This window comes from Thermobia domestica, chromosome 2, assembly GCF_964235325.1.
Source record: "Thermobia domestica chromosome 2, izTheDome1.hap1.1, whole genome shotgun sequence".
Classification (NCBI taxonomy): Eukaryota; Metazoa; Arthropoda; class Insecta; order Zygentoma; family Lepismatidae; genus Thermobia; species Thermobia domestica.
The window spans coordinates 197,137,253-197,158,859 of record NC_137455.1 but is presented as its reverse complement, the minus strand read 5'-3'; the positions used below and the strand labels follow the sequence as shown (position 1 = coordinate 197,158,859).

Below are 21,607 nucleotides of genomic sequence, written 5' to 3'. Positions count from 1 at the left end.
AAACAGAAAAAATCAATTATTATGGATTTAAAGTATTATACGATCTTATAAATATAGTATTACATGACTTAATGTTTGTTACACAAAATACACAAAAGAACCACTAAACAACATACGTCATTACAAATAAATTTAACACAACATGCATATGTCAAATATGAAGCATATTGATATAGAAAGTTCGATGTAAGACAATAATATACATATTGCATATAAAAATAGCTCCATATAAGAAAATGCTCCTTTATGCGCAACGGTTCAGGAAAAACATGTAATCACAGCCAAATAGCAATCTCCCGTTCCTTTGCTATTGAATTTGTTACATTCATGTAAATAAATTATACAAGACAAATCAATAAGTAATACACTATTGTTAGGTGCATCTCAGTATCAAAAGTATAAACTTTTGAGCAAAAGTGGAGCATGCGTTACAGTCATCTACTTGTGAAGACAGAGAGTTTTCATTCATTTTTTGTAATCAAAACGACAAAAGCCAAGCAAAATTCACTGAATAATGGTCTATGTGTGTATGGGAAAATTGTGCTGACAATAACAACATTTCTAGGTGGAGCAATTTTGAAAAGGACCATGTAAATCTTACGTATTTGCTACGTATTTGTTATCCAGTAACATAATCAGGCGAATAGAATGACGCCCTATCAAGAAAGAAACTTTAGATGAATGAATCTGTGGAAAAGTGCAGGTTACAGTATTATGCCATGAATATAACATTTTACTGGCGGATTTCCTACCAGGTTGGGGGTCATTGTGAATGCTGCATCGTTTGAAACAACATTAGCAAAGTTGTGTTGTGAGCTTCGTGAAAAAGTTTGAAATCTCATTCTCCTTCATGACAATGTACTTCCCATATTATTGCTTTCGTGTATGAGAAGTTCGAGAATTTCGGGCACGAGTTGCTCAAATACACACTGCACGGTTCTGAGTTGTACTTTCTGAGTTTCATTGAGAAATTCTTGGACTGACGACGTGTCATTTCCGATGACGGTCAAATCGGTTGTGAACACATACACATATTCCCAGAATAAGACATTTGAGAATGGTGTGTTTTGAAATTTATACCATGATGGAAAAGATTGGCCGAAAGATTTGACAACTGTTTTGAAAAATAGCTTTAACATGAACCTTTATTTTGTATATATTCTTCATGTGTTACCTATTACACTTTCTTCTACATAAGTTGTTTTCGTTACTTATTGATGTGCACTCCTATATTCTCATTCTTTACAACAAATGGTTCCATATACATTTTCCTTCCCTTTTTATACAGCATTACAAAAAATAAGTTCCGTACCTTTCTATACATCATGACGAAAAGTATACTAATGTCATATTTAGTTTGTTTTTCATCCTTCAGGGTGGACTTAGAACACATTCAATTTGCGAACAACATGTACGTGTTCTAAAACGAACGTAAAACAACATTTTTCCTCAATTTGTGTAGGAATTACCAAATTCAATATGTGTATTTTGGGTATCAACAACATACTCGAGGTGTCGTGTATTTACCTCTCTTTCTCTCTTTGTCTCTCCCTCGCTTTTTCTGTCTCAGACAATACTTTTACTCATGTCTTTTTGAAAGAATTTCTAAGCGAAGTAAAAGTTGAGTAAAGAAGACATTGATACTTATATATCAAAGTATGCTCAACGTAACAAATGTCGTTGTCTTATAATCAACATTTTTAAAGAAATATGTGATAATAATTAAATTCTTCGTTCTCATTACTGACTGGGATGCAGTTGTCAATAATCGTGGAAATGAATTCGATATCCTTATTATATGAGCGGCTCGGGTGAACATAATGTTAAGTACCACTTCAGCTGAAATTGAGTTATTAAATGAAATGGCTTGCAATTGAACCACGGAAGTGTATGCATGTAATTAAATTTTGGAAGTGTAAATGCATATAGCAGGAAAGGTTATTTGGTATGTGATATATCATTGAATTGAATGAGAATGTTCAACTTTCTCTTCTAATTTACCCGAAAGTTAGAAATTGTGACATACTATTATGTTAATCCCAGCTGCTTATATATATATATATATATATATATATATATATATATATATATATATATAAAATATTTTTCATAAACAGAAAATCATACCTAGATCTCCCACGGTTCAGGAAATGAATATCTCACTCTAAGTTCATCATATTCCTATTTCTCGCCAACGTTGTTTAATATCTATCTAGAAATACTAATGAAAAAGTGCCTACGCAATAAAGACAGCATTTCAGTTGCAGGTAGAATGATTCAATGTGTACGATTTACAGATGATATGGTGCTTGCTGTGAAATCTGAAAAGAAAATCAATAACATGTTAGAAAATTTGAGATCGATCTCTGAAGAATGTGGGATGAAAGTAAATGTTAGAAAGATAAAAGTCATCTTGATTGGAACAGATCAGTCGGTTTCAAATATAGATGCAGGAGGGGAAAATAGAACAGATGTCCAGTTTTCGATACCTGGGTAGTATTATTATCCTTTAAACGCCCATTGACGTAACTCCTGCGTGAAGGTTTTAAAACTAAATACCTCAGCCTCCAATTAAGCCAGAAAGTTAACTTTATTATCGATGTCTTCCTGAAGGACGAAACTTTCCGCCTATATGCACTTTTTGTGTGTGGGAATACCACGGAGGAGGGGCGAAGATAAACTTCATGTTTTGTTTGTTGTATCAGATTTTTTGTAGGGGAGGCAAACCTCATTTGGGGTACATTCAAGAAAATTGTTATGTGAGTCAATGAAGTAATGCACAACATGACAATACTCTTCATATGTAGTTGTTGCTTATATGCGAGGTGGAGGGGACAAATCCGTGCAACAGCGCTTCGAAAATAATATACATGGCGTTTTTATAGAAAGTTTGTTCTGAATTTTTATCTCACTCTGTACTACAGCAATGGCTACCATTTTTGTGTATTATTATCACAATTGTGCTGTAAAGGTAACAAAGACAATTCTGTCGGTTTTTGTGGAGGTCTGTGTTCAATTGACCCTCACACTGGAAATTGAATGCGAATTGAGATAAGGCGTACGTTAATTGTTAGTGTGGGTATATCCAACACTATATTTGTGGCAATTCAGTTACACCGTGAACTGCGTAAGAACAGAATGAACAAGGGACCTCCACAGAGTGTCATAAGGGTGTGTATACTGTATGAGTTCAAATTGGGATCAAACGCTGCTGCAGCGGGCGGAAGATATGCCAGGCTTTGGTAAGGGTGTCTTGACTACGCAGACAGTCCAGTGGTGGTTTAAAAAGTTTAAGGACAGTGAGGAAACACTCGAAGACTCACCACGTGCCGGAAGACCAACACAAGTACAAAATGAAGATTTTCAGGCACCAATTGAGGCGAATAGTGGCCAAACATGTGAGGAACAGGGACTAAAATTCAGTGTGAGTAGAGATACCGTTCGGCAGCACTTCCATCAACTTGGGAAGCACTACAAGTTGGGTCGATCGCTCCCACATGATTTGACTCGTGAGCCACCTATTCTTTTGTGAAGGAGCCATTTCTAAACAGAGTGTTGTCACGTGATGAGAATTGGGTCCTGCCTGAAGCTCCACGGCACCGTAATCATTGATTAGCATCCCATGAATCGGTTTCAAAATAGCTGATACCAGCACTCCACCATAAGAAGGTCCTCCTATGTGTGTGATGGGCTGCTCGCGGCATCGTGAAACAGAAACTGTTACCACCTCATCAGATTAAAAATACAGCTGTGTATGTCAGAAGTTGAGTCGTGCTCAAGAAAAATTCAACACTCTGGAGAAAGAACTTCTGAATAGCAAAGAAGTGCTTCAGTTACAGGACAACGGTAAGCCCTACGTGGCTAGGATGACCCGGGACACAATTCTACACCTTGGATGGGTAACATTATTTCATCCGCCATACTCCCTGGACATTTCAGCGTCCGATTTTCACCCGTTCCATTCCTTGGATAATCATCTTAGAGGACACTAGTTTAAATCCCTAGTACATTTGCAAAATACACTCGATTCCTTCTTCCCTTCATGGCCCAGCAAGTTATTCCGCGACGGAATCCATGGCTTTCCAGAACGTTGTCAGAAGGTCGTACATTCCGATGGGGAGTATCTTTGATCTTCCAGGTACGTCTTAGGTGACATATCGACGTTCGAAGTTGGTAGGTGAGAAAGCGACAGAACATTCTTGTTTACCTTTATACGTATACATTAGTATCGTTTTGCCTGTGTAGGGTGATTGAAAGGTTTGCCATTTTCAAATTTTATTTTTCATATTTTTTAACCTTTTTGTTTCTTTCTCTTCAAGGAATAGGACGGAAAGCTGTGTTTTATAAGCTTTCCAATGATGTATCAATTATGACTGTGATAATTATGGGAGTGACAAGGAACCAACTCGAGAGTCTAAGATTTCGTTCATATCCCTGGTGGACGTAGAAAAGTTAGTAATGAATGAAGTGCAGATCTGAAATAAAAGCAAAAATAGAAATTTTGAAATAGCCTTTTAGAGGAAGGAAAGTCTATTTTATGCAACCTTCAATAAAAAGTTCAAAAAAAGACTCATAAAATCCTTTGTGTAAAGTGTTCAGCTGCATGAGGCAGAAATATGGATAGTACGCAAAAGTTATGAATAACGACTGCAAACTTTATAAGTATGAACATGGAGAAGAATGGAGAGAATTAGCGGGGTCAAGCAAAAGAAAACGAATATGAGGATGTTAGAAATGGTTGGGAGGAAAGAACAGTTTTAGATGTTATTGAAAAGAAGAAGAGAAACTGTTTGAGTCATTGGCTTAGAAGATACGTCAGAAGGAACATGCTAGAGGGCATGACGGCACGAAATAGACGAGGAAGGGGTCAAAGTAGGCTACAATTGATGGACGGTAACAAAACAGAAAATCGTAAATGAAGATCATCAGGTTAGGTACAGACCAGCAGGAGGCTTCTCAGTTGCGGAAAGTGACCTGCTAATAATGGCAGAATATATACAATGATGACGATGATCAAGAGTTATCATATAAGATAATGGACGGACGTACTAACATTGTAATCTTATAAGAAATGGAAATAAAATATTTAAGATTTACATCCCGCGGTTATGCCTACTAGGTTAAAGGAGACGGCGAGAATGGGAAATGAATGAAAATGATGGAATGAAGAAAATGGGAGAAAACGGGAGAACCCCGAGAAATCCCACGCACGATGTTTTCTCACTACAAACCTCAGTTGGCGCAAACTGGGATCGAATTAAAGACCCCGTGTACCTGAGGTGAGCGCTCTACCACTGTACCGCCGGGGCCTCCTAATCTTATAAAGCCTATTAACTGGATCCTAATAATAATAATGATCAACTAACAAAATTAAAACCGTTACTTAATTTATTCATATGGTAGAACATCCTGGCACAATTAAGTGAAAAACTGTATCACATGAAGACTAAATAATTCAAAATATGTACTGTATGAAGTGATGTCTGCCACATGTACCTATTCCTATCACTGACATGTTTAAGTACTATCTTTCTTCAGGCACCTTTACCACAGTATGGAAACTTTAAGGTCCGCATACTTCCCAGAAAAAAACAACGCTGAGAATATTGCAAACTACCGTCTCATCAATGTTCTCTTGCATTCTAAAGCTTTTGAATATATTGTAAATGATCAAATTTGAGATTCTTAACATCAAATAATTTGTTGGATACATTTCAAACTTGTTTTCGAAGTCATCACAGCATATGCACTACGTTAGTGAAGTTAGTGATAGATATAAGATCGGATATTGACAAAAACATATTATCTTTGCTTTACTTGATTGTAGTAAGGCATTTCAAACAATTGATTTTGGCATATACTTCAGAAGGGGTACGGACAAAATCTCGCGGCCGAAACATCGCTGCCCAAAACCTCGCGTGAAAAAACCCCGCGTGGCCAAAACCTCGCCTCCTAAAATCTCGCGTGGCCAAAACCTCGCCGCCCAAAACCTCGCGGGACAAAATCTCGCCAGGCCGAAACCTCGCATGCCAATACCTCGCCGCCCGAAACATCGCGGTCTAAAATCTCGCCGGGTCAAAACCTCGCGTGGACAAAATCTCGCCGCCCAAAACCTCGCGTGGCCGAAACCTCGCCGCCCAAAACCCCATGCGCCAAAATCTCGCCTGGTCAAAACCTCGCCGTCCAAAACCTCGCGGGCCAAAATCTCGCTTGGCCAAAAATTTGAGGAATGAAACCTTTCCTTAAAATTTATCCAATGAGTTTCTTAATTTGCAATTCCATATTACAAGTAATAATAATAATATACAAAACATCGTGTGTGGGAGCTTTCTTGGGCTATTCCCGTTTTTTCCCACTTTCTTCATTCCATCATTTCCTTCATCCTGATTATCTACGTCTCTTTTAACCTACAGGACATCATCGAGGGACGTAAAAACTCACATATTATTTCATACTTTCATAAATATTATTCGATTTTGTTAGAATTTCCTAAGGTCACCGTCAAAGTGAAATAAAAACCATCCCAGGCTCAAATTCCATCTATATTAAAAATTTGATTGAGACAGGTCGGGTGGTTCAAGAGTTATTGAGTCACAAACGCAGCCAATTTATTTTTTATGTATTTCTATATGTTTCGTCTTTTCCCTCCGCCTTTCAGTCAAAGTAAAATGATACAATCCATCCCAGGCGGTAGCCTGATCTGTCTGGCAAATTTGATCGAGATTGGTCTCTTGGTTCAAGAGTTATTAAGTTTTATTTATTTTTATATATATCTCCCCCTGTAATTCATTATGCCGTCAAAGTGAAATTACAAAAGACATCCCAGGCCTGAGCCTCATCTATGTTGAAAATTTGATCGAGATCGGTCTGGTGGCTCTAGAGGTATGATGTCACAAACATAGTAATGTTCAGTTTTATATATACAGATTTTCAATGCACGCGTTAAAATATTTTCTTCTCATTATTTTAATACAATTATGTGTTATTACAAAATATATACATATAACAATATATAGAGCTTTTTACATCGAAGAAATCGTCGTGACGAGGTTTAATATTGACGACATTTTTTCCCAGATAAGATTACGTCCCGCGTAGTTTAGACCAGGCGAGATTCTGTGTCTAGAGATCAGGACCGCGAGGTTTTGGCGGGCGAGATTTTGGGACGCGAGGTTTTGGCAAGGCGAGGTTTCGGCCTGGCGAGATTTTGGACCGCGAGGTTTTGGCCCGGCGAGATTTTGACCCGCGAGGTTTTGGGCGGCTAGGTTCTGGCCTGGCGAGATTTTGTCCCGCGAGGTTTTGGGCGGCGAGATTTTGGCCGGGCGAGGTTCGGCCTGGCGGGATTTTGGGCCGCGAGGTTTTAGGCGGCGAGGTTTTGACCAGGCGATGTTTTGGTCCGCGAGGTTGTCGCCGCGAGGTTTTGTACACAAACCACTTCAGAAATTATCATTATTTATATTTTCTGAATCATTGATTAGAATTCATTATCATTTCACTCTTACCTTTACCAACGTGAACAAACAGTAGTGGTAAATCATGATCATGAAATGATAGAGCATTGTATCTACAGTACAGTGCCGCAAGGTAGTGTAGTATGTCCTTTTCTCTTTGCCTTTGACATTAATAATCTCCCTAAAATTCGGACATTAATCATCTCCCTAAAATTCTATGTTGTAGATACTATATTTACGCGGACTATTTTCAGCTGTATGCTCTTTTCCCAACAAGATATTAATAATGCTACTGAGAAAATAAATAACGATTTAAGAAAAATGAGCAACTGGTCTAGGGCTTAGAACATAAAATTAAATAAAACAAAATTCCAATGCATCCTACCTGGCACCAACAAGGATTCTCTCTTCTATTATTACCTATCATCTCTCAAATATAAAATTGTCTAATACTGTTATTAAACTTTCTACTGTTCTAAATTTGGGAGTCATTCTACATCAAAATCTCAACTGGTCAGTTCAAAGAAATGGAGTTTGTAGAAGAGCATTTGCATACAGTAAGTCGACTCAGAAATTTCCTTCTCTACATCTCTAAAGATCAAACTTGGCAAGGTGCTCGTGTTTCCGCATCTTGAATGTTGTAACTCAGTCTATTCTGATCTTCCTGAAAATCAAAGAACTTGCAAAGAGTGCAAAATGCATGCTTTAGATTTATTTTCTATTAAAATTATGGTGAACATCTAGCACCACTTTATAAAAAAAACTGTCTTGTGTGACTTTAGTAGAGAGAAGAAACTTATTCTCTCTACTATAATCTTATTCTCTTGTACAAAATACTTACTACCTCAGAATCATTATATCTAGCACGTAGTTTCTTATATTTATCGAATTTTCACAACAGAGGCCAAGATTGTGATACAATTTCTTGATTTCCGTACTCAGTCACAATTCGGATCCATACTCCCAATTTTGTTACAGTGCTACACGCCTCCGTAACAGTTTACCTCAATTAATACATAATGTTTCAACAGTTGCTAATTAAAAGAATCTGTCAATTCTCTATTCCTAAGCAAAAATAAAGATAAGATTAGCACGTGAGGTACCTTCATCTTACCAGATCATGAATTACATGTGTCCAGAACATAAAACACCCAATTTGTAACCATAGTTTATTTCCAGAGCTTAGGTATACAATATTAAGCTCATGTTTCTCCATGTTATTTTTATTTTCAGCTGTATTCTTCCTACATAGACTTCTTTTTTCAACTAACTTATAAAGTTCGTTACTAAATTCACTGTCTGTGTGTGTGTGTGTGTGCCTGTTATTTGCGATTTTTTTTTTCAATTTTGAGCTCTCTATTCGAAAAAGCATCAAAAACTATCTGAGAATGTGATGGACTATTTCGCATCACTGTTACTGTTCCCAGGATATTGGCCAAAAAGGTTCCGATTTCGAGAGGTTTAAAGAGCCATATCTCGGGAACGGTAGATATAGATAGATGATATTTTGCGATTTTTTCATCTTGAGCCCTCCGTTTTGAGCATGTGTCTTCGTAAAACAACATATCGTAGAACGTTTTAACAGAACTCAAACAAAACATGTGGAAAAATTTTAGTACTCAAGGAAATCATAAATGGATAGATATATTACAAGAATAGTTTAATGAATATGATAATGAAGTACATAGAATAATTGATATAAAGCCTAATAAGAAAAATTAAATATTTTTATTCGTTCTGACAATGCTCTTGGAGCATTCTCAACTGGTTTATTCTAGTATTTTATTTCATTTTTGGTTTTGTATTTAACTAATTCTTTTACCTAAATAGTATATTTTTATATGATTGAAATACTTTTCTTTTGTAATTATTTATGTTTTGTGTATTGGTGTTTCAAAAAACAATGTACACAAATGGTTAAGTACTCGGGAAAGGGTGCTGAATCTTAACTTCACAACGTAAAAGAAATCATAAATAAATAAATTTTAAAAAGATGGACTAAATTAAATTTAATGTTACGAATTATATATATGCAATAAATATGACAATAAATTCTTATGAAAGCAGTGGACATCCCACACAATCTGAATACAGTTCTAATATAATATGAATATCATTCAATATTAAAAGGAAAATAGCAATTGTTTCCTTACAAACAAAAGCTTTGCACTTCAGCAAAGAAAATTACACCAGATTGTCAATAAGAACGTACGCTCAGAGGGAAATCAAGCTACTTCAACAAATGGAAATTAGACCATCGAACATGATGGTTTATCTTTTGTATACATATACATGAACATGTACAGTAGATGGTTTGATTTAGGTGAATCTGGGAAGGGAAGAATTCAACGGAGCATTAATTACTAGTTAGTCGATTTTCTCTTTCACGAAACACTAAGGTTTATTTTCCCATTTTTAGTTATATTTTGTTCTCTACAAAACATCTAACGCTGGTAAACAGAAACAAAACTACACCCAACACAAACAAACAAGTAGCCCAAACTTCCTACGCCTCAATGATTTCAATTAACAAACCACAACTGGCTAAAACCCATGGAAACGCTGCGTTGAGCTGCGGTTTCTGATTGTCAACGCCATAAAATGATTAGTTTCCTCGGGACAGGATTGGAAGACCAAGGAAACGAAGGCAGAGAGCATGGAATTTGGTCTTCCATTTCTGCCTTTTCGTTGCTCCAGGATTCATTTTGGTGAGAGACTTTCTTGTTGAGTGCATCTGTTTTCAGTGTTTTCTTTGCCGCGAAACGTCGATAGATATTACCATGACAAGATATGCAGACTCAAACAAGAAAAAAAATCTTCAACAGAGTATAATGAAAACACTTGCGATATACAATATGCATACACAATTCCCTTCATTATTGTTTCTCTATCTTTATTTCTTTTTCTTTTCCCTAGAATGGAAATGTGCAGGAAATTGACTTAATTACAAAAGAAAGGTATACAGTATCAAATGTATGTATGTTTGTGGGGAGTGAATTCATATATTAAAGCTTCAAGCAATAACTAATAGCTGTGTTAAATAAAAGAACTAGCCATTTTATATTTAAAAAAGTCGTTTCAGCTAAGAACGTATCTTTTTCTATTTCCCTGAAGAAATCAATATTTTTTTCATAAGTAAATATATAAAACTGGAACTAAACATACATATTTTGTGGAATTATTCCTGGGAAAGTGAGATATTATCATAACTTACGTCTTCCAAAGCAGATTACTGGATACACGAGGTGTAACGAAGAGTTTCTCACTAAATGACACTAACAAAATGTGTTTACAAACTGTTTCTCCTAGGTATACTGCCAGTGGCTTTCTTTCTCGGAACCTAGAGAAATTAAATTGCATCGGATTGAAATTTCTACATGCTTTAACAAATGTTTTTATGCAACCGCCTCACATTTTGATTTTTCTTGTTATCCCCGAAAAAGCTTTTAATAATTATTTACAATTTCGCGATTTTATTATGTAAAGAGATATTTATTTTTGATTCGATTTGAGTTTAATGTCTCTGTCAGCATCGAGGCTATATGAGATGCGAATATACGTTAAAATAGGATTGGAACCACATGCGCTTCTACTGGAAGTCGAACCTGGATCCTCTGCACTGGAGACGCATACGCTAACCCTATAGCCATGAGAGAGCTTTTGAAATCTTTCGAAAGAGAAGAAATATTTCCATTCTGTAGTAAAAAGTAGAAGTAAGAGGATCGAGGTTTAAGATCTGACCAAATTATCGTTTCGAAAGATATGGTGGTTTTGTAGTAAAAAAAAAATCATGCATTTGTGCAAGGTTGAGTGTTCCATATTAGTAAAAATGAGCTTTTTCAAGGTTGTCTCAAGCTGTGGATTTGGCTTAGTGATATTTGCTCCCTATGATTTTTTCAATGTTTTTCACTATTGCAATTTTCTGTCGAATTACGAAACAGGAAACAGGGCAAGAAAACTTCTCTATCAAATTATCCCTCCAATAACAATTACAATAATCATCATTTACTTATTTCAGTGCTTCAAACAGCTTGTGAGCAAAAATAAAGCACATTGAGTGGTATCAGATCAGGATGCTATAATAAGGAATTAGTAATCATTTGTGTGGTAATGATAAATTGAATCTAGGTATTTTATGATCGCAAGTCAAAATGGATACCTTGCTCGTATGTTTGTTGAAAATTAGTTTGGAACAATGGAATTACCATGAACATTTATTGGCTGCGGTTCAAAAGTAACTTACTCCCTACTCAGATATATTGTTCTGATAACCTGACGACAATGAATAGGTATACACTCAAGAAGGAGTAATTGACTTTTTATCGTTAATTTGGAATTCTTCCTGAGCAGAAATGTGTATTATGTAGAAGACACCTGCATTTGATAGAAGAGTGATTAACTATTCATAACAATACCTAAAATAGAATTTGTTTGAATAGAATTCGTTAGAGTGATATTTCGAAACTTTTAAGAAATCCATATGCAACATATTACGTTTGATCGTAAAAGAATTAATTAAGTCCATGTCCGTAAAGAGTTATATAGAATATTATGATGAATTATACTGAAATCTGGATGTCCAGTCGGCAAATCTTCAGGGTATTTTATGTTTAAAAATATCCTGGATATTTACAGTAAGAATCTGAAATCAAATGTGATATGTAACAATCATGTCACTAGTAAAAATGCACTCACGCTTGGATAAATTTGTAATTGCGCTTCTTATATTATTTTGAAAATGCTGAATACAATTGAACCATTTTAAAAAACTATCCATGAGGAGAAAAATGACCTTAAGTTTAGGACCTTTGAAATACCTCTTATGTCGATAGTGTTCACCTTGGGTACATTTCTAATTGCACTTTCTAAACTAATATGGGGACGCTGAATCCAGTTAAACTACTTTTAAATATATGCAGCTATGGGTGACTAGAAAAGTTATCTGAAATTTGGGATTTAAATACATATAATTACTGCAATTTTGAATTGTTTTTCTCGTAACACTGTGGACAGATATGCATGAAAATAACCCCATCGTATTCAACGTCCTCAAATTTATAGAAAATGCATAATTAGAATATTATCCAAGCGTGGTTACATTTTAGAGTACGATCTTAGTTCTTTAACGGGAATTTCTTAGTAAATAATCAAATCACTTTTAGTTTGTGATATGTTGGCGATTTGTCACTGTTTTAATCAGCAAAGTTGAATATTGAAAATTTTAATATTCAATTGTTCGGTCATTATCCCTATAAGCTGCATAAGGTCTACGGCGGAGAGCGAGAGAGAGCGAAAGAAAGAGGGAGAGAGAGAGAGAAAGAGAGAGAGAGGGAGATCTGATAACAGCACTAAATCAAAAAATCGAAAATCATATTCCAGATAACTGTAAAAAATTTTATTAAAGACATAGTAAACACATATAACTAACGAAATGCGTTTACTATGAAACATTAATTTTCATGCCACAGAAATGCAAGTTCACAGTTAAATTCCATTCTGTGCCAATTGAACCTCTTTTGGGATCATTACCTTCTCAAAATTATGTTTTATGTTAATCTGTTTTTTTCTGGTTTATCACAAGGCATTTTCTTCTGTTTTTTCCACCTGAATTGTTATACACATGTCACATGTAACTATTTTCCTTTGTTTTTTTAAATAAAATTTCTATCACAACTGATTGACAAATCTTGATTTAATTGTAACGTGCTAATTATTTTTAATGAATGTTATCGTATCTCTATACACAGCCTCAACCCCGCCTTCAACGACGCCACTGCCAACGACGACACAGACGATGTTGAAGAAGATTCAAGGTAAGTTGGACATTCTAGATTTTACCATTAGATGATTATGAACAGCATTAATATGTAGTGTAGCTTGGTATATCATATAGTTAGAATCAACATTCTTCAGAACAGACATAGAAGATAAGCAGGTACTTTGGGCAGATTATATTGTAATGACTGATTTTTGGTAATAAAGTATAATACATTATTATTTCATCTATGACATAAGAAAATGATACATTCTTGCTACCAGCTTTTGTTTTATCGTTACATTAAAACCAATCATAAAAATAGAAGCAAACTATGCAATTACAAAAAAAAAAAATCCTGTAAGCACTCTTGCAACATATGTTTTATATGTACTAAATTATTTGTTGTATATTAGCCTATATATATGAATTGTATTAAAATACATTTTAGGTATTAAGGCTCTTAACATGATACACTTCTTAGTATCAACATTTTACACATCTTTGATTATTAACAGAAACGTAAATTTAAGATCAAGAAAATTTAAGAATTGTTCTTAAAAAGCATGTCGACATCTTTTACGTCACAGCTTAGGTAAGTACATACTCAACTGACAAATGTAATCAATAATAGTGAAAGATATTCAATTTCATACACGTAAGAAATGAGATGAGAAATGGGTTCCATCGAGCATTCACTGTAAAGAATTTAAGGTCTGAAGAAATGAACATCTATAGTAATAAACTACTGAACTGTGTGTCAGTCCAGGTCCTTATCCACTGAGGGTCTGAAGGGCCGTTGACCCTAAATTTTGGATGCCCCCTAAAATTTTCAACGTAGTTTTGCAAATAAACTATAATATGACGATGAATTAAAGTATGGTTGGATCGCCCCCCTCCCACTAACTTCTACCGGGCTCCCGTACATTTTTGGTTTGGCTACCGACCTGAATCAGTCTATAGTAGAGAATAGTAAAGTATCACAGACTAAAGACAGCTAACAAGGAAGGGTCACGCAGTGGCTCCGCTGAGATCCGAACGAGACAATTGTGTTTGCATTTGATATGTTAAAACTAGACGAATCCCAAAGCTATACGTGCTACCGGGCGGAATGTCGTGAGTTACAACATAATTTGTAATATAAAAGCTACAAAGCTGGCAGAATAGTTTGAACCGAGTCATTTGTTCGGAAACGGTTGGGTAAATGGAAAACTCGGACAATACGTATTCCATCATTTTCAAGGACACTTTTTCTGCTAAAAAGTTTGCCCGAGTGTCCTCGCAGGGTCCCAGAGGGGATCCAACTCAAACTTTTTAAAGGGCAAAAGGGGTTAAGTAGCACATCGTTTGAAAGTTATTGTAAAATGATAGAAAATGCAGCAAGTTCGACTCTCTACGATAACCCTGTGCAAAACGGCGGAGGGTCAAAATGTAAAGGAAAACTTAATTGAAAAGTCCACGGTCACCCCTATAAATCAGAAACGGTGAGACAAATATGAAAATAGGAAAGGGAGTGTGGCATTATTTTCAAAGTTCAACTATTTAAGTTAAAGCGTCTTGTCCCAGGGTGCGCACAGGGTCCCAGGTGGGGTTCAACTTAAAAGTTTCAAATGTCAAGAGAGGTTAAGAAACCCATCGTTTGCAAGATCTTGTTAAATGAAAGTAGATTGAGCAAATCTAGACTTTCTACGACACCTCTGTCCAAAATTGCGGCGGGTCAAAATGTAAACAAAAGCTTAATTGAAAATTTATGGCCACCTTGAATCTAAAATGTCCGCTTAAAACCTATGTCATTCATAACAGTACAAATGTAAATCTCCATTTTTCCCTATTACGTTTCTAGAAATAATAGGGAGACTAAAGAACAATTGAATTTCGATTCACTTCAACTATCATTTCATTCGGTAACAACACATATATGTTTTCTTCTTAATGCATGTTCGTCACGGTTCTCTCGACATTATTTACTTGAATATAACGAATATGCGATAAACACACAACTCTGTCTTTCTACTCATACTGCTAAGCAAAAGTTGAATACCTTCGGGTATTTTTCTAATTTTGTCATACGTAGTTCATACAGAAAGACCTTGCTGCAGCAGTAGGTTGGGGGCTCTATTGTAACGTATTCGTGATGGTTAGATTTGTATGCCACTCGTTGGTTTGATCGCAATACTTCAAGCAGTATCAAATATACAAAAAATAAATAAATAAAATACGAGTAAAATTGCAAGATTGGCGAGTAGTACCAACCATGTGTAAGTCATTTCAGTACATCGAGCTGCGTCAAACTTTGTTGATTTGGTCACAGTAATCCAAGAAATAACATATTTATATACAAACTCATTTTTCACGCTGTCAGCCATATTGGATTACAGATATTTTGTGGATATTTTGTGGATATCTAGTATTAACCATAAACGTTCGGGTTCTCCAACACCAGTGGTGTGAGCTGGATATGCGTTCGATACATAGCGCGGCATTTTGAACCCAAGATGTCGCATCTTTGAACATTTTAATTATTTTAGTCACTTACTAATCAACAATAATGCCAAATTTGTTTTCCTAGTTTCAGCAGTTTGATATGCTTATCCTTTCGATATAGGTTTTAAACGGGCATCTTGGATTTAAGGTGGCCATATATTTTCAATTATGTTTTTGTTTACATTTTGACCAACCGCAATTTTGAACAGGGTTGTCGCACAAAGTCGAGACGTCCTCCATGTTTCACTTAACAAGAGCTTTCAAACGATGTCCTACCTCTCCTGCCATTTGAAACATTTTAGTTGGACCCCACCTAGCACGATGTGGGACTCTGGGACAAGACGTTTTCATTTAAATCGTTGTACTTTGAAAATAATGCCACACTTCCTTTCCTGTTTTCACATTTGTCTCGCCGTTTCCGATTTTTAGGGGTGACCATGGACTTTTCAATTAAGTTTTTTTTTATGCTTTGACCCGTTGCCATTTTGCACAGGGTAATTGTAAAGAGTCGAAACTTGCTGCATTTTTTTCATTTTACAACAGCTTTTAAATGATGTACCACTTAACCCTCTTGCCATTTAAAATTTTTCTGTTGGGCCCCGTCTGGGACCCTGCGGGGGCCCTGGGACAAGGTTTTTCACCCCAGATAGTTTGTCGTTGAAACTGATGGGATTCGTGTTGGCCGAGTTTTCCACTTACCCAACCGTTTAAGAACAAATGACTCGGTTCAAACCATTCTGCCAGGTAATTTCTTTTTGTAGTTCTTACATTACAAAATATGTTGTAACTCACGATATTCCGCTCGGTGGCACGTATAACTTAGAGATTCATCTAGTTATGACATATCAAATGCAAACACAATTGTCTCGTTCGGATCTCAGAGGAGCCACTGCGTGACCCTTCCTTGACATTTACAGAAATGCTGAAGAGTACGTGTGATACGGGGAGCAATAAAAATATTTGAACCGAAGAAATTAAGATGATGTACATGCTGTTCTGATTTAGCATTAAGCTCTTGATTTATGCCTTACATAGATTTCGATATTAAAAGGAACGTAGACTCGACCAAAACTAGTATTTCAGTGATTAGAAATGCATCGCATGTGTTTCCACAATTATAGGGTTTATTATTTCACGAAACAATAGATTTGTGTTTTGAGTACCCTTTCTAAACCTAAAACAACGTTCATGCATATATGTCCGGTTCTTAGTAATTATAGTGTTATTGACGTATAACGATAATAATATAAGTGTTTAAAACTTAACGTTGCATAGACAAGACACTTTTTCTTTTGATATGAAGAGAATTTGTGCACTTTTTCACTGATACATAGGTACCACGTCTGTACTTCTTAATTTCTCTCTATTAACTGACACCTGATTTGTCACTGTTTCTTGAATACAAAAGACATCAAGCGCCATTGCATACAATACAACTACGAATGATTGACTTATGCCAAAGCAGGATGTAGCTCATGCTAGTAAGACGTAAAAATTCACCTGTAAGTGTCGTGGTGTGAAAGTGGTGCGGTAAAATGGGGACTTGACAGACTTCCAAAGAGCCATGATCGTTGGTGCCCATCTGGTTGGAGCTTGAGTGGCAACAGTGGCGAACTTTCTGGGGGTATCGAAAGGCACTGTGTCCAATGTCATGAGGGCATACACAATTCATGGTCAAACGACGTCTGCAAAGCACAACAATGGTCGAAAGACAACCCTGTCAGATAGGGACCGGAGGGCATTAAAACGGATTGTAGCAGCTAAAAGAAGAAATTATACCTGCAATGAAAATTACGTCTGAACTCAATTCCGGCCTACAGAACCCGGTTTCATCGAAAACAGTGCGACGGGAACTTCATAAAATGAAAATTCACGGCAGGCAGCTATGGTCAAACTCCTGATCACAGCAGTAAATGCGAAGAGGTGTATCCAGTGTGCAAGGACCTCAAGGCGTGGACTCATGAGCACTGGAAACACATAATGTAGTCCGATGAATCGACCTTCACCTTATTTCCAACAACAGGTCGTGTTTACGTATGGGGAACACCGTCGCAGGCCTATGATACAGACTGTCTGCTCCCAACTGTATAGCATAGAAGTGGTTTTGTTACAGTATGGGCAGTGATATCGTGGTTTTCCGTAGATCCCATCACAGCCCTACACGGAATGATGAACGCTAAGATGTATTAGGCCATTTTTGGGGACCAAGTTCTACCCATGGCCCGAATATTATTCCCTGATGGTGATGGCATCTACCAAGATGATTTGGCACTCTGTCACGCTGCAGAAACGGTGAAATCATGGTTTGAGGAGCATGACCAGGAGCTATCACATCTCCCCTGGGTCCTGCAATCACCATATCTGAACATTATTAGCCAATGTGCTCTGAGTTAGAACCGCGTGTTCGGTCTCATTGCCCTTCACTAGTATCCCTTTAGGAACTGAAGCATGTTTTGGAGGAACAATGGTACAAGATTCCACACACCACGATTCAGAAGCTTTATACGTCCATTCCACGTCGGATCCAAGCTGTTTTTGACGCAAAAGGAGGTCCCGCACCATACTAGGTATGATTTTCACACTTTTGCAAACGTTTTAGATTTTTGTCCAACCCCTATACATATTAAAATAAGTTTCATTTCTATCGAATGAGGATAAATGGTGCCGCAAACAGCCTACAAGTTTTGTTCATTTATTGGGAGATTTTGAATTATCCAATAGATGGCAGCACCTATAAAGATATAATAATATGCACTTATATGCGACATTTTGAAACCCTTTCTTGTGGTTTTCCAGAAAAAAATAGTAACTTAAAATGTTCTAGGAAAATAAATTATTTTCATTGAATAAATGACGTATTTAATATGTTTTTTGTCATAAAGTTTCTTCAACCAGAAGCATTGATTTTATGTTTTTGCTGAGTTCCACAGATCTGTTGTTAGTTGAGAAATGTCCAAATGTTCCCAAATGTGGATATTGTGCAGGACAACATAAAACCAAGGAGTACCCGAATACGGGAAAGCAACCTCATTGTTCAACATGTTCCACCACAACGCATCCTACTTACAGTTACAAATGCAAGTCCAAGCCGGCACCTGATCAAAATCAACCAGAAATGATAGTTCCGCTTCGTACAGCGGATGCTTCAGTCCCATTCTCACAATTTATTTCTTCACCTATCACTGTGGAAAATTCCTGCGATATATCACTCTTATTTTGCAAAACATTTTTCCATTCCATCGTCAGCTTATTCTCGATCACGTTATTGCAGCAGCATCTGTTATTTTACAAGTTAATCTATATGCCACGTATTCTGGTCCCATTGTTCACTTTCATATTGCACCACGCGATACTGCAGTCTAAAACGCACTCCTTCTGTTTCACTATGGGTCTTACTATTCTTTTTATGAATATTCGATCTTTAACTCAACATCGAATACTATTTAAACAACTGCTTCTAGAAGAACAGGTCGATATATTTGCATTGAACGAGACAGGTCTTAAACCTCCACAATCCATACGCTTTCCCAGGTATTATTTTGTACGGCATGACTACCCAGACACCAACGCCAGATCCCAAGGCGGCGTAGCAATTGGAATACGCAATAAAAATGAAATGAAATGAAATCTTTAAGTTTTACGTCCCACGGTTATGCCGGTTAGGCTAAAGGAGACGGTGATTATGAGAGATGAGTGAAAATGGTGGAATGAAGAAAATGGTAGGAAACGGGAGAACCCCGAGAAAACCCACGAGCACGGTGTTTGTCCACCACAAAGTTCACTTGGCGGAGGCTGGGATCGAACCCGAGACCCCAAGCACCAGAGGTGAACGCTCTACCACTGAGCCACCGCGCCCCCCAAATACGCAATAAACTTCCTTATCGACGTCACTCCGTACCAACGTATGTTCCAGTATCCGAGCACTTTAGTGACGACAATATATCTATCAAACTTGGCTCTGACTGTGGCTACGATCTACGTCCGTCCAGGACATATTCTTCCACTAGAATTCTTTCGATACTTGTTTTCTCAGTATCGTCATCTTTTAATCTTATCAGATCTGAATATTCACAGTCGCTCCGATAGAGATAAAACTCAGTTTTCTGATTATATATCGATAGGTTTGCATGGACATATATATACAATCTACACTGACACACCAGGCTCAGTTGTCAAACTATTCCCGATGTTCTTATTAGCACAGCTTCATTAGTTGCTAAAGTCACTGTAACTGTTCTTGATTGTATCCGTAGTGACTACCTAACAATAAAGGTCCAAATCAATTATGCACGCCAACCATCGTCGCCATCATTCACAAGAAATATTCTCTTGTACGATAAAGCTAACTGGGAGCAGTATAGAACTGATATTAATATCGCTTTGGGTCAGATGGAACCACCACCTTCTGAAATTGATCTCAATAACGCCGTTCATAACATAACCACTGCACTTGTTGATAGTGCTAACAAGAACATCCCTACCTACCATGGTAAAACGTATCAACCAATATTACCACCTCAGTACCTCACACTTGTAAGAAAATCCAGGCAGTATTTTCGTGCATACGAGAGGAAACGAAACCTTGAATATTTAGCTCAAGCGCGTCGTTGGCAACGCCCAGTTCACAACTACATTGTTGCCCACAAAAGACTTAGTTGGAGTAAAGTGTGCAACAAACTGAACACGGAAACGCACCCTACAAAACACTGGAAGCAATTTAACCTATTGGCTGGACAGAAAGTTGGCACTACTTACCCTCTGGTACAAGACGAACAACTTTTGCTGATGCTTTTGCATCTCATTTGCAAACAGTCTTTACACCGCCTCTATCCACACACCGTTTAAGTCCCTGACTATATGAGCCAGCACTTAACCGATTGCTCCAACCTTTGACATCGCATGAGTTAGATAAGTCCAACCCTTTGACTCAGGAGATTACTTCTGATGAAATACGTGGAGCTCTTAAACGTAAACGTAATACTGCTCCTGGATTTGATTCTATATCTTACAGAATTCTTAAAGAATGCTCAGTACATTTTTTTGTCTTCTTAGCAACAATCTGTACGTATATTCTACGAACTGGCTGTTATCTGCAGGACTGGAAGATGTCTAAAGTTTGTATATTCTTAAAACCATCAAACAACTTCACTCCGTGACATCGTATCGACCCATACAATTAACATCTACGTTAGGTAAACTATTGGAAAAAATCATAGTACACCGTCTTCATCCATATCTTAATAAGAATAACCTCCTACCTTCTCATCAAACAGGATTCCGGCCGCTATATAGTATTAATGACCAATTACTTCGCCTTACCACTATTATTATAAATCATTATAACAAAGCACTACCGTCTTGTCTCATACTTGTGGATCTAGAGAAAGCGTTTGATCGCATTTGGCATTACGGCTTATTTTATAAACTTTTGAAACTTCGAATTCCTCTCACTTGTCTCCGAGTTATATATTCCTTTATACTCAATCGTATTGCCTATGTAAACATCAACGGCTCTCTATCGCATCCTATATTTCCATTCACCGGTGTACCACAGGGTTCAAGCTTAACACCTCTTCCTTACACCCTCTATACCTCGGATTTGCCATCTCCAGCACCTAATACATATTTGTTCACAATTATAGCACGTAGTTTACAATTACAGCATTTCTTCACTGGAACGATAAAAGGACACTCACCGTTAACGTAAACAAAACACAGGCTATAGCAATTTTACCACCCAACCGCCGCAGCAGGGTTAATCGAAATCCAAATTTGCTACGGATACGTGTTGGCGATCATCATTTACAACCTACTAAAACTGTTACATATTTAGGTATTGTTTTCGATGATAAATTTCGGTGGACAGCCCAACTCCAGAAACTTGTGAAAGCAAAAAGAAAAAAAAAACGATTGCAGC

At 36.9% G+C, this 21,607-nt stretch overlaps 1 protein-coding gene across 2 annotated transcripts in view; it reads left to right on the top strand.

Moving 5' to 3' along the window:
- LOC145678351 (protein CEPU-1-like) overlaps positions 1 to 21,607 on the top strand; it is a 1,025,842-nt gene that overhangs the window by 920,289 nt on the left and 83,946 nt on the right. For both annotated transcript variants that reach the window (XM_081748400.1, XM_081748399.1), the window contains exon 7: positions 13,199 to 13,264. In XM_081748400.1, the coding sequence (XP_081604526.1) occupies positions 13,199 to 13,264 (66 nt within the window). The remainder of the gene's footprint in view (positions 1 to 13,198; positions 13,265 to 21,607) is intronic.